Source organism: Sceloporus undulatus, chromosome 2 (genome assembly GCF_019175285.1).
Source record: "Sceloporus undulatus isolate JIND9_A2432 ecotype Alabama chromosome 2, SceUnd_v1.1, whole genome shotgun sequence".
Lineage (NCBI taxonomy): Eukaryota > Metazoa > Chordata > Lepidosauria > Squamata > Phrynosomatidae > Sceloporus > Sceloporus undulatus.
In genome coordinates this window covers 235282406-235297652 of record NC_056523.1, presented here as the reverse complement: position 1 = coordinate 235297652, position 15247 = coordinate 235282406, and the positions used below count along the sequence as shown (strand labels likewise).

Below are 15247 nucleotides of genomic sequence, written 5' to 3'. Positions count from 1 at the left end.
AATTTTCAAAATGGTGTTTAGTTGGGTGGATCCCAGCTAGGTGTATGTTACACTTGCTACTGAATTATGCCCCCCTCCACCTTTTAAAGTAGTTTTATAGTACCTGTTCACATTCATTTTATGAAAATACAGCACAAGAAGAACACACACATGTATATGTTTCAAATTTGTTTCTTCCTAATCTATGAAGTAGGCACTGTTTTCAAGCATATCACCACCCTCATAATGTGAGGCTAATGTGAGGACAATAACCAAACACAGGAATGGCAATATTAAAGAAAATAGAATGAGGGGAGTTGGCCAGTTTATGGGAAAGCTGCTGTCGTGGTGTTTTCATGTAAAGGAAGAAATAGAATTGCAAAGTAGAAGGACATGCTGCTTACCTGTAATTGTAGTTCTTCAAGTGGTCATTTGCGAATCCACACAAATGGGTTATTCTGTGCCTGAACAGCATTTCCACATCCTAGGGAAGACTTTTTTGGTGGTAGCTCTGCCCACCCTCTATTATTTCTTTATGTCTCAGACTGCTTCAGTGACCAAAGAGGGCATCTCCCCCCTGAATGACTGCCTGAAGTCGGTAATGGATTGGATGAGGGAAAATAGACTTAAGCTGAATCCAAATAAAACGGAGGTACTTGTGATAGGTAACCCCAATCCGGGTATGGAGATAAGTTCACCAGTTCTAGATGAGGTCACACTTCCCCTGAAAGACTGCGTCCGCAGCTTAGGGGTACTCCTGGATTTGTCGCTTCAACTGTCTTCTCAGATTTATGCGACAGCCAGGAGTGCATGTTATCAGCTTTGGCTGATATGCCAGTTGCACCCCTAGCGGGACCTAGAAATAGTTGTACATGCTCTAGAAACCGCTCGTCTTGATTTCTGCAATGCGCTTTACATGGGGCAACCTTTGTGCCACGTCCGCAAGCTCCAATTGATACAAAACATGGCAGCCAGACTGGTCACTGGAAAATCCAAGTTTGACCATATTACACCTATTTTGAAATCACTACATTGGCTGCCTATTAGCTTCCGGGCACAGTACAAGGTGTTGGTTATCACCTATAAAGCCCTACATGGACTGGGTCCAGTCTACTTGAAGGAATGCCTCCTCCAATACAATCCTTCCCGTACACTCCGATCCTCCGGGAAAAACCTCTTACAATCTAGAAAGACCAGACTGACGGTGACCTCCTGGAGGTCCTTCTCTGTTACCACTCCAAAAACTTGGAATGACCTGCCGGAAGAGATTCGCCAGTTATCTTCACTCGGCGACAAAAACCTTTCTCTTCCGGCAGGCCTTCCCCGATTGATAATGTCCAGAACCACTTGAATCCCCCTCCTTTTATTATTTTTCTTATTTGAGGTTTGTTTTTTAATTTTGATGTATTTCTATGTACTTTTTAACCATGTTTTACTGTTTAATTTTATAGTTGGGAGGGAGAGTTGGGCCGGGGTCTTGTGGGGCTTGTTGTTTTTATTGTTGTATACTGTATTAACTCTGCTGTTACCTGCCTCGATCCTCAAAGCAGAAGAGGAGGGAAATAATAATAATAATAACAACAACAACAACAACAACAACAACAATAATAATAATACAGGCAGGAGATCTTCCCGCTTTTTCTCAGTTCCAAAAAAGGTTTGCTGTAAGAACAGGAAGGAAGAGAGAAGAACACGACAGAGGGGAGGATGGGTTGGATTTGTGTGGATTCGCAGATGACCACTTGAAGAACTACAGTTACAGGTAAGCAACCTTCCTTCTTCTTCGTGGTCTCTGCAAAGCACACAAATGGGTTAGACTGGCAAGCTTAGTCCTCTATGGAGGAGGGAGTGTCCTGGCAATAAATAAATTATTAAACCAGAAAAACAGTGTGATTGTCAGTTATTCGACAGGTGCCAACTAACCTTAGTACATTCCGGAAAGGAGAACAGGTCTACCAAAGGCTGCTTCATGTCAGTGTCTGGTATCAAGTCTGTAGTGCTTAATAAAGGTCAAGGGTTGTGACCATACCGCAGCCTTGCAAATTCCTCAAAGGTAACTCCAGAGAGGAAGGCTGAAGATGAAGCTACCGCCCTGGTGGAATGGGCTCAAATTCGAGTAGGTGGAGTCTTCCCAAAAATCTCATAGGAGGATTGTGGAAGTCAGCCATTTGGGGAGACCTTGAGGTGTGCCTGGAAGCCCCTTTTAGCAGATGAAAAGTTTGGGAGAATGACAAGAGGACACAGTCCTGTTGAGGTAGAAGGCTGACATCAAGGTAGTGGAGCCAGCGCTCAGTGTCGGTGGTTGGGGTTCAGGGCTAACGTTGGGAGAATGACTGAGATGAAAGGTGGGCACGACCTTTGGTAGAAAGGAAAGGTCTGGATGGAGGACAACTTTGTCCTTAAAAAAATTCAAGTACAGAGATTCCGTACGGAGGGCACAGAGTTCACTGCCCCGGTGTGCTGAGGTGATGGCTACCAAGAAGGCTGTCTTCCAGGTGAGGAGCCTGAGGTCACGGGAAGCCAGAGGTGCAAAGGGTGAGGTAGCAAGTGCTGATAAGACGAGCTGGAGGTCCCAAGCCGGGATCGGGATCACTGCTGGTGGTCTTAGGTTGGCAAGGCCTCTGAAAAATTTCTTCACGAGTGGGTCAGTGAAGAAGGATAGCCAACCGGAGAATTGGTAGCAGACACAGATGGCTGCAAGGTAGCATTTTAAGGACGGAATGGAGAGTCCCGATGCTGAGAGGTGATGGAGGAAATCCAAGACAATGGAGACATTGACTTCTGAAGAGTCCCGTTGAGGACAGGAAAGTAAAAAAAATTAACCCACTTAAGGGCATAGGAGTGCTAAGTGGAAGGCTTTCAGGAAGCCAAGATGATTTCTCAGACTGGTACCCAGGTCAGGGCAGAATCCTTCATGCCACTAGATGGAGAGTGTTCACGTCGGGGTGGCGAACCCAACTGTCATGAAGGCTCAGGAGGTCAAGTTGGAGTGGCAGAGGCCAGAATTGGTTGTTAGAGAGCTGGAGCAGGGGGGCCAGACACAGTTGCCTCGGCCACCAAGGGGTGATCAGGATTGTGTCCGATCTGTTGGTGAGCAGTTTTGCTATCACTCTGGTGATTAGAGGAAATGGGGGGACCACTGGAAGAGGAAGGCATCCCCTCGGGACCAAGATGAAAGGATCCTGGAATAGAAGTGGTCGCAGTGAGTGTTGAGATGAGAGGTGAAAAGGTCGACGTCGAGGAGGTGAATGGCAACCCGAGGATTCAGCCACTCAAGACAAGAGTCTGGAGTCCTGCTCAGTTTGTCTGCAAGCTCGTTCTCCTCTCCAGGGAAATGTATGGCTTGCAAGATGATCCGTTTTTGGATGCACCAGTTCCAAATTTGAAGGGTGAGGCCGAGAAGGGTGGCCGACCTGGTACTGCCCTGTTCGTTGATGTAATACATCACAGTCATGTTGTCCATGAGGAGGAGGAAGACCTGGTTTCGCAGGGAGGGTTCGAAGGCCTTCAGTGCCTTCTGTACTGCTAGCATCTTGAGCGCATTGATGTGGAATTAGCGTTCTTTGGGAGACCATCTCCCGTGGACCTTGGAGGAGGCAAGAGAGGTTCAACAGGCTGGAAGGTTGAAACAAAATGGCCTCCACTGACTTCAGAAGGGTCTAGAAGCAAAAAATAAGTGCCTGTAGCTTGATCAAAAACAACATCCCATCTGGGGGGCTCAGCAAGGACAGAGGATGCATCATAGTCCTGTTCGTCCTCGAAACAAACGACCTCCGAAGTCTGGGAGAGTCGGTCCGGTAAAACCACTTGGGTGAAAGGGGAAGCTTTCTAGTCTATTCAGGTCATTTTGAATTTTGATCCTGTCCTCTGGAGTATTAGCTATTCCTCCTAATTTGGTGTCATCTGCAAATTTGATGAGTGTGCCCCCAATTCTATCATCCAAGTCATTGATAAAGATGTTGTATAACTGATGAAGCCCATGGCTGATGAAGCAAGACTGCCCTTTGCAGAAGTCATACTGGTTGTTGTTGTTTTTAACAGTTTCAGTTTTGATAATCCTTTCTATCGATTTATTAGGGAAAATAAAGCAGCACGTATGTAATTTCCAGACTCAACTCACCTTTCATTTGAAAAATCAGTGATATGACAGTTTTATGCAAGTGAGATTTTTGATAAGTTGCTGCATTTTTTAAAAATATCATAATTATATATTTACATTTGAAAGATGCAGTTGATGAGACCTAAAAGTCCTTATCTCTCCCATAAGAAAAATAAAAATGTCCAGCAAGTTCAAGCGAGATACATAACATAAATCCTTTGTATCCAAATGCTACAGCAATCATCAATGGCTGTCATAATTATTTTGTCACAAGAAGTGTCTTCATATCTGCTTTGGTATCATAGACTATGCAAGAATAAACAGCTCTTAGATGAGAAAAGGCTGTTGTAGCACAATGCCATAAAATCCATGGTACAAATCTCAGCTCAGGTATTCAGACACCACAGTCCATGTCAATAATATGGAGATAATATATGCGTGGCTGAGACAGTGACACTTTTGCTTTCTGAGGTTTCAGTGTATACAAACATTGTTTAATACACAAAATTATTAAAAATATTATGTATCAAATTACTTTTAGGCTATGTATATAAGGTGTATACGAAACATAAATGAATTTCATGTTTAGACTTGGGTGCCTCCATTTCCAAGATTTCTTATTATGTATATACAAATATTCCAAAATCTGAAAAAAAAAATCTGAAACCCCAAATTCTTCTGTCCCAAGTATTTCAGTCATAAAAATTACTGAGCCAATATCTGTGCGGCGCTGATACGTACTACTTTAATTTGTCAATACTTGCCCAAATATCTCACTCAGACATCTACACAAGTAACATCCATCCTAAACAAAAACACTTCTTTGGAGCAAATGTGTTGTGACTTTGAAGTATTTATTGCTATAATTCTTTATTGTTGTTGTGGTTGTTGTTGGTTTTTTTCCAAAAAAATGTCTAAAACAATGTTTCTCTTGTACTCAATTATTTCCTGGCAATTCCCAGCACGATCTCCAATATTTTATTCCCACCTTCAAGTTGGTTTCTTTTTAATTCTGAGATGTATCAGAATAATACTTTCCTGTCTCTTTTCCTTCTCAGTGAAATTGCACTGTTGCACTGTAACTCTGTAACTAAAAACAAAACAAAACAAAAGCAAAAGCTATTGGATCACCAAATCATATCCTGGCTTTTTTTTAAAAGAGTTCCAGCATAATTCCAACAATTCACTATAAACACACACACACACACACACCATCTAAGCATGTGTGGACACAGATATGTCAATAGCCGGCAAAACCTGGCAAAAACCAAGGAACTACATCACGAGAATCCAGACTTCATTAGACCAGTCTAGAAGAGCACTTTATCCTTGAGTTTATTTGGCACATCTTCAGTTTTTACTACAGTTCTTGGAACTGTCTGATTGTTCAGTTACATGTAATTAGGTGCATTTAATATTACATTGAAAAAACTGCAGATTTGTTTCTCTTGTGGAAATCCCTACTAGCTCTATATCTTTACACTTAACATATTCAAATGTATACAGTAATTGGCTCACAATAAATAGTGAAAGCACGAAAGCAATTAGTCTGAAAATTACTATGGAGAATGTCATATACCTTTGGCTGTCTAAATCTAAATTAGAGTAATATTAAAATATGTTGGTGAGGAAAAGGTAATTTTAGATAAATGTTCTCAGGCCATCACCTCTTTCTCTAGGTGAAACATTTACCACAATCCTTCCTGGAAAACCAAATGAATGAATATGTTTTGTAGTGGGAAAGGACTAACTGACATGATTCATACAGATGCAATTTTGCAAATTATGATAATCAAAGTTGTTTAAATAAAAACATGCTTTATTTAAAGAAGAAATCTGGTTTGCCTCAACGATAAGGTCTCATAGTATAAGCCCTCTTTGTTGCTGAAATACCTTATACTCTTGTTCTTTACTTTTTGAAAGGAAAAAAATAAAATAGTCATCTCATTCTACACCTACTGAAAAAAATCCTGACATCACTATGTACTAAGGAAATACACAATATTCTGATGGCAGTCTTGCAAATTTAATTCCAGGGTTATTCTAAAACAAAAACAAAGCTTATACACACAATTTGCCAAGCCTCCAATGTCATCAAAATTCAGATGAACAAGAAAACCTTGCCATATCCAAACATACTATTTTTTAGTTTAATTTTTGTTTACATTTTATTGTTCAGGTTTTAGATTATTCTTTCTGTGAGCTGCCTTGGCTTCCATTTCAAGATAAAGACAGCATATAAATGAAATAAATAACAATATCATTAAAGCATAAAAATGGTGCTCAGCACTATTAATGTTCACCATAGCCAATAAAGCTATCTGCCATGTTAAAGGCATTTGAGAGGATCAAGAAATGCTGTAAAATGGATATAATAGTTTCCACTCAGAGATTACTTCTCCAATTTTCTTGAAAATCTTAATACAAACTATATTACAAAATAGTTACATAAGAGAAACTCTAAAAATTAAATGTGTAAGCAGAGCTACCACTAAATATTAGAAAGATGTGCAACACTACAGGACTGATTTTAATTTTGCCTTTTTTACTCAGCATTACCTAATTGAGACATCAGTGTAAAAAAAAAAACAATACAAGTCAGATTTTCCACACTGAATTAACATTGAGGACATCTAATGGATGTCTTAATTAGATTTTATTATTCATGGAAAGTTTACACAAATTAAAATCAGCTCCTATGTGCCCTGTTCCCAGCTGAGTCTCAGCAAAAACAACATCAACCAAAAACCAGCATAAATTTTAATCCAGACACCGACAGCAATTTGTACATTAAAATCTGACATTCATCTTTTAATTAGGATTAATATTCTGGGGGCAGAGAGGAAGCTTCATTCTTATGTAGGCAAAGCACATTCATTTGGGAGTAAGACCAAATGACTTATTTCTAAATAGACACCCTTAGGATCAAGCTATTAAACTTATTTTGAAATTAAGGAGCCCACATTTACTACCAGAGGAGAAAGTTCCATCAGTAAATTCTAATAAACCATACCCCCTCCTTCAGAATTATGAAGTAAAGTATCTTAGTATAAGGATCATTACTACTTCTTTTTCATCAGACCTCAATGCAAGAATTACATTCTTGAATATCTGCCTGGATTAGATGAGAATTAATAAAATGAAACTCAGTTTAGTCAGTGATACTTATTTTTTGATTACTTACAGCTCATGATGTAATTATTCTGATTGTCCTGTAAAGGGTCAAATTGAAGAAATTTCATAGGACCCAAAATATTTTACATATATTTTATTATACAGATCTACTCACTGCTCCACTTCAGAGTAGACTGATGCTTTGTCTAATGGTAGGGCAGGGTAATGGCAATGATAAGGTTGGTCCTGTCATTGACCACATTGTGCATGCCTACTTGGACAACAAACTTACTGCTGCATCATGTACAGTATGTTGGTCATTTATCAAGTAGACAAGTATCAAGTAACATTTACCAAGTATAAATGGTGCTCACCATGTGACTGCCTCCGAAGAACACTCGGAAACTGTTGTGATCTAGAATATTGCTTTCCCGAGTCATACACAGGAAGCATATTATACCAATTTGTGAGATTTCTATATTGCCATTTTGTTTTCAGTGCTAGATTCAAAGTACTAATTTTAGTCTTCAATCTAAAGCTGTGATTCCCAAACCTTGACCTTTCAAGATGTTTTGAACTTGAATGTCCAAAACACCCAGAGAAGCAAAGTCTGGGAATTACTGGTCTAAAGCAATTGGCCCTCCAGAGGGGAAACATTTGGCTCTCCACGTGTTTTCAATTTCATCTCCCAAAAGTGTCAGCTAGCATGACCAGTGGTAAGGAATCAAAGGAAATATAGGCGCGGGATAGACCGTCCAAAAGGGATGGTCTCCTGGCGCCTAGTTTTGGTCCACGGGGAAGCCGCAGCCTCCAGACCACGGGACTTCCCCGTGGACCAAAATGAACCTGTGAAAAGTGGGTTCATCTTGCGACGCCATTATGATGTCACAGTGCACCAATGGCGCACTTGCGCTGTCATGGCGCCACGACGTGTGGACGCTATGCGTCTGGCACATAACAATGGCAGCACCCATCTGTACAGGGCGCTGCCATTTTGATGCCCTTGTCATGTGCGAGGGGCGTCTAGAAGCGCTGTCCCTTGCACGTGATGAGAGCATCCTATCCCGTCCGTCTGGACTGGGCCATAACCATCTAAATACTCTAAAGGGACCAGTCCCTGTCTGATCCTGGAAGCTGAGCAGATTCAGCCCTGGTTAGTAGATGGATGGGGGACTGCCAATGAATACCAGGTACTGTAGGCTACATTTCAGAGGAGAGAACTGGCAAAATCACCTTGGAATATCCCTTGCCTAAGAAAACCTTATGAAATTCATAAGGTTGACAGGTGACTTGAAGGCACATGCATACCTGCTGCCTGAAACATCAGGAGAACCAAGGTTTCTCCATCCCTACTTTAAAGCCTTAAATTGTCTGAATCCACAATAGCTGAAGAAATGCTTTCTCCATATTTATTTTCCAAAAAATTGGATTAAAAGGCTCCATTATGAGCTCAATCACTGAAGACAATGCACTAGATCACAATCTAGTGTATTCTCAATGATAATTCACATTTTGTGGAACTTCCTTCTGAGGGATATAATGCACGTTCCCAGTCAGTGCAGCAGATTCATTTAGGAGAGCAGAAATAATGTTTTATTTTCTTTCCAAGCCAGAAAGATTGGTGATGTTTAGTTTTGTTTTCTTTCTTTCTTTTGTTACAGTTGTTGCATGCCTTCAAGTCATTTCCAACAAGCCAAAGGAAAACCTATCACAGGGATTTCTTGGCAAGATTTGTTCAGAGGAGGTTTGCATTTGCCTTTCTCTGAGACTGAGAGAGTGCAACTCTCTCCCAGTGAGTTTCCTGACCAAGCAGATATTTGAACCCTGCTTTATATTGTCTCCTATTAGTTCTAGTCTATTTAATAGTTATAGTTTTATTACTGTTATTTTCTTCTTTTAAGAACTGAAAAGCAATTTATAAATTGAAGTGATAAAGTATCAAGAAAACAATGATCTATAAAGGAAAAGGGGAATTAATTGTATATCAACATGCTAATTGTAAAACTGCTTGGAATACTGCAAAATGAACTATGAATATAGGAAACAGCAAAAGTAAAAACCATACTTTCAAACTAGACTTGCATTGCAAATATAAAATAGATCATATATGAAACAAGTGGATGCTGTCATGAAAACACAATTGTACATGGATGCTTTGAAAAACAATTATCTGCTAACAACAGTACTGATTACCATTTTGGAAACAAGTGATCTGTCACACATTTATGAGCACCTGTTCCTGACTAAACTGAAAACTTACATCTTCAGTTATTGTGCAATGCTCATAAACATATATGCAAATATATGCAAAATACTACAAAGTAGCACACAACTCAAGAAAATTGATCTAAATAGCTGGTTTATAAATAGGCGTACATGCTTGTGTGTGTGCGTGCGTGCGTGTGCACGTACATACATTAGCATATTTCTTGCTTCTCCCTGAAGGAAGTACTTTGTCTCTAACTTACACCCACAATAATTGCCATAAATGGCTGTAACCTAAACACCAATAAGATCTATTAGCTAGAGGCTTCAGTTGAGAAAACTACAAGTGTAACTAGCCTGCATTATCAGATGCAGAAAGCAGAGAGAGATAAACAAATATGAGTAAATTCCAAAGGGACAAAAGAATTCTCTGTTTGCACTAAGGAATAATTTCACTGGGCTACATCTATTGTGACCTTCTGAGCTTACAACCCCAGTAAAAGTTGTGCAAAAAGGATTGTGCTCTTGTCCATTCATCATCCAAACATAACAGATTTCTAACTGCCAAGGCAAGAATGAATACAACTACAAGTGGCCATCCCACTTATATGCAGGCACATTAATGGAAAAGTACAGAAGTGCTGAACTTTATATACTACAAGACTCAACTTGTTCATATAAAAAGTGACATCATGGGATCTCAAAACGTACATAGGACATATTCTTCTTAAATTTATTCACAGATTAATTGTTGTTACAGTACCTGGCTGGTTTGTGGACTGGACGGGTCATAAGAATAATTCTTCAGAGTATCCTGAGGATTCAGGTGAGGAGGGTATCGGATTGTTGGGTGAGAGAAATAGCTAGTCGGGGTAGGAGGGAGAATAGCTTGTGGTGGAAATGGCAATGGTGAAGGTGAAGGTGGAGCTCTAGTTGAGATGACTAGAAGAGACAAAAAACAGAAAGTTATTTAGGATCTTCATTCATGACAAAACTCTATACATATGACAACACGGGGGGGGGGGGGGGAGAAGTCAGGCATGGATGAAAATCAATTAATTGCCTTGACTTCCTCTTAGGTTTAGTTCACCAGTTATATTTAATCACCAGTCTCTCATTCCCACAGCTCCCTATGGGATAAAGACAATTGCTATTCTCCAAGGATGCAAGGAGCCAATGTACTGTACTATAAACTTGAAAGATGTCCTAAATTTATCAATTAATTTACTTTAGCTTTTGTCAAGTATAAGATAAAATCTGGACAAGCAAGTAAGAAGACACACTATTTTAAAATACCAGAATAATTTGGAAGGGGGAGATGAGAGGGGAGACAGAGAGAGTCCAAGGATTCAGCAAATGATTTCACAATCCTTTGTGGTATGCCCTGGCTAATGTGTGGGAGGGGGTAGGGAATAATTACTAAGCAATAACACCATGAATAATTAGCTGCCCATTGTGAAAATGCTAATGAATGTTCAACTTCAGGGCCTGGGAAAATATCTCAACCAATGGCAATATCTCTAGTGAACAAAAAGGGTATCATATCCTATACATATTTTTTTCTTGCATTCTCTTTCTTCTTTACAGATTTCTCTATCAAGAGATAGTATGTAATGTCCAAAAACACTGTAATGTCCTTAGCAATGAAAGGAATGTACAGAACGTCCTGTTATTGCAGAGTTATTATACCAGGCGTGGAAATTATGTTATTACAATACATAATAATCACATTCCACTTATATGAGGAACAACTTTTGTCTGAGAAAAACAACATTTAAACAGCAAATGGGAAGAAAAATGTAATGTATTTGTGAAGAAAGTTATATTATAATATTACTGTGTGGTGTTTATCAGGGTTTTTCTTTAAAAAAAGATTTTATACAAAAAGCAAGCCCCTTTTGTCCCCTCATATATATGCCAACTATTCTGAAACTAGTTATATTTCATTACTGTACTTCTCAAGGTTCACTAAGCAGCAGGCATTAAAAATGTCGAAATCCCTCATTAGCTAGGGCTTTTGGTTATGTGTGTGAGTACAGTTAGGTGGGATACAACTATCTATTGCAAAGGTCATAGAAACGTATAGAGGGAGCTGGATCAGCATTTGTGAGAAGGTAAGGTTTGGACCAGACCAAAAGATGTCCAGACCAAATGTCTAAGGACATCTGGTCCAAAAACCAAGTTGCTTCAGATACTGTACAAGTACTGCCAAGTACCTGCAGGTAGGAGCCCAAATTGAAACTCGGGAGTATTCAGTATAGAAGTCATGGGATATGTTGATTGCATGGAATATTTTTCTTTAGACCCAACTCAGCCATATTATAGGTCTGCTACCAATTTTAGTGAGTTATCCTACAGTGTAATGCGAGGATGAAAGAAGCTATCAAATCTTGCTGACCAGTGGAATCCAGGGTCCTCTTATAGTTATCAGTGTGGGAGACACTGTATTTGAGAACTGAAATGGTTTGATCTTTGATCCCCACTATGTAAGGCTGGCCTGGCCAACTGAACCTCATAATTCCTTGCCGTTGGCTGTACAGGGAAGGGCTAGTGTGAGTTTTAGTCCAATAACACATGGCAGAACACAATTGCTATCATTAGCTTAAGAATTCCAGAAAAGACCACAGAAGTGTCTCTTCTTTGTATGTTTAGCTTCCAAATCAGCCACTCAGCTGCCAAAATAACATTTTTCAAGAAAGATGGGATATAAATTCATAAATAAATAAATGGACAAAACGGTTTTATAATATCACTGAAAATCTGAAAAATTAAGCCTTTCTGCTGATTTTTAGCAGCAACTGAAGTTTGCCATAAATCAGTTGGAATAGCCCCTCCTTTGCTTTTATTTTTAGGAACAAGAATGCCTAGATATTAAAATGTCAAAGAATTTTAGAAAAAGAAGACCTGTCTTCAGTTTTATCCCAGTGGATCGTGCAGCTAGAAACAGAGCTAAATTGTTTGAAAATTCAGTTTCAGACCTGGTTAAGGCCACCAGGTCTCAAACTGAATTTTCTAGTTTAACCAAAACTAAGCTGAATGTGCCATTTTATTTCTTCAGTTCCAAGTTGGGTTTGATATCTTGAGAATGCTTAACTGCACAAGCTAGTGGCTCCCGATTCCAAAGTGAATAATAGGGAGGATGAAATTATTGCAGTGTACTTCAGCACAGAAGGAAGGAGGCAGAACTGAGTCCATCTGTAGCAATATATGACTGATCTGAGCAGGCCTAGTGATGACCAGGACTCTCATTCACAAGTTCACCATATATTGACATGACTTGAAGGCAAAGAACAACAACAAAGGGGGATTTGTACAAAGCCATATACGGGACAATGAGAAACACATCTTCCATACACTGTAACCAAGGAACTTTTTTCAAATATTTTCTCAGCATCCAAAAATAAGGGCGAAAGAAGGGATTTGATTGACTGGAGCTATGGAAACTATACATTGGGCTACCTTTGTACCAATTTCAGAAACTTCAGTTAATTCAAAATATGGCCACCAGATTGATTGCTGATATATTTAGGTGCATTACACAAATATTAAAATCACTTCACTTGCTGCCAGTTAGTTTCTGGGGAAAGTACGAAATGTTAGTTATTACCTTTAAAGCCCTACATGATTTGGGTCCAGGTTACTTGTGAGATCACCTCCGTCCATATAATCCGCCCCTTTATACTCATATCCTCTGGGGGACATTTACTTCAACCTGGAGAAATTCAACAGCTAAACATGCTGTCTAAATTTAAAACAGTATTAAAGATCTATCTCTTCTGGCATGCCTATCAAGTCAATGTTAAACTATGAATTTTAAACTGGCATATTTTAATCTGGGTGATCTTAATTTGTAATGGTTGTTTTAATGCTATGTGTATGTGTTTTAACGTAAGCTGTTTAATGGTCAGTTAAATATTGTATTTTAATCCATGGTGCACCCTGCCTCGAGTCTTGGGGAGAGGAAGATAAGAAATGAATAATCATGATGATGCCATGTCCATGGTACTGAAGGCATCTACATACCAATCCAGCCAATACTGTTGAAATGATCTTGTTATCAATACTAACTGAAAATGCTGATTGGTAATTAGCACACCATTTCAGACCCCTGATGCACTTTGGAATCATTGAGCTTGACAGGCAGCCCTGAAAGGGTGGAGTGTAGTCGCCTCTTTTTATGCTGCAAGGAGGTACACCAACCAAATGGTGCAGTCTCTGTCATGACTAAAAAGAACAATGGCACCCAGCATGTGGACTAAAAAGAACCCGCTTTTGGTAGGTTCTTTTTAGTCCACCTGCCGGGTGCCATTTTTGTGCCTTTGGTGCACTCATACACACAGTGTGGCGATGTTTGGATGCTGCACAGCACCTGTGTCATCATGGGGGCCGAGCCATGATGGTGCCAGCGGTGCACAGTAGGGCTCAGGAGTGAGTGGACTTGCAAGATGTTTATGTAACAACTGCCATTGTTACAAGCAAAATACATGCCAGAGGGAGTGAACAAATAAATTATCTGGCACAAAAATGAACTCAAGGGGATCTAATAAATGAAAATCTGGAATTCTTGGACCAATAAAAAGTGGCATAGCATTCAGAGACAAGGAGTACATAAAGGATGCCAATTGCATTATGCATGGTTCCCTCATATTAGGAGACTTCACTGACAGTCATCAGCTGTAATGTTAAGTCTTACTTAATCAGTTGATTTTTAAATTGTGAATTTTAAATGTGGATTTTTAATATGTGTATATGTTATTTGTCATTTAAATCGATGTGTATTTTAACTGATGTCTTTTAACTGATGTTGTCTATATGTTCATTGTTGTTTCCCACCTCAATCCATAGGGAGAGGTAGGTAAGAAATAAATGTTTCTTCTTCTTCTTCTTCTTCTTCTTCTTCTTATTATTATTATTATTATTATTATTATTAAAACTTTGTTGCAATATAGCATGCTTATCATCTATCATCATTCTGTTTTAATGGTCTTCAATAAATTATGCTTCAGCTATTTCTGGAGCATCTGTGTTTTTCATCTCAGATGGTGTGCTAGAAAACTAACATGCGGTTCTATGAGGCAGGTGATATAGGAGCATGATGGAAGTGAACCTTGAGTTTTAAAAATACTTTGCATTCATTGAAACACAACACCACATAACACAAATGCTATGAAACATTTTGTAGGATCTTGACTTTCTTTAAAGCATTTCATTTAATTCTGTTTTTCTTGGCAACAGTTTTCTTCAGTGGGTCATATGGCTGGCTGGTTTGTTCCTACTGTTAATATCTACAAGGATGCATTTTCTCTACAAGTGTCTGCCCACCCCACTCCTCCCCACCATTCCTTCTACTTATGCTAATCACACCGAACTCTTTCCTACAAACCCCCTTCATTCTTCTCCCAGTGCAGCTGTTCAGGCTATGAAGGGCAAAATGGGGGAAAAAATCCTTATGGCTGCTATGTCTTTAACAGAAAAGAAAGGAGAAGTTAAAAATCAGATGCTAAGTGATGGCTGTGAAAGAGAAGAAAAAAGAAAGAGATAAGGTGCCTTTGTGTTTAGAATGTGGGAAGGAAAAACCAAAAGCTATCCCCCCTCCCATTCACCAAGGAAAAGTGTTCTAAAAAATACTGAGGAGAAAAATCCTTTCTCTAGATCATCTTTTCAATATATCTGCACTTCAATTCTTCAAAATAAAACAGTTCAGCCTGTATTTATATTTTGGGCTGTAAGAGAACTCTTACCAGAGTGAGCATCTTTGAACACTCCAAGACTCATTTCCAATAAATATGCCTAAGATTGTGGTTTACTATATTGTGCTTGTGCATTACTATGGTTCACATAGCTACAAGC

At 39.3% G+C, this 15247-nt stretch overlaps 1 protein-coding gene across 13 annotated transcripts in view; it reads right to left on the bottom strand.

Moving 5' to 3' along the window:
- The window catches only part of NFIB (nuclear factor I B), a 236187-nt gene that overhangs the window by 42370 nt on the left and 178570 nt on the right, over positions 1-15247 (bottom strand). For 12 of the 13 annotated variants that reach the window (XM_042453790.1, XM_042453789.1, XM_042453796.1 and 9 more), the window contains exon 8: positions 10161-10339. In XM_042453790.1, the coding sequence (XP_042309724.1) occupies positions 10161-10339 (179 nt within the window). Of the gene's footprint in view, positions 1-4655; positions 5169-10160; positions 10340-15247 lie in introns of those variants that run through there. The other variant, XM_042453803.1, reaches the window with a different exon arrangement.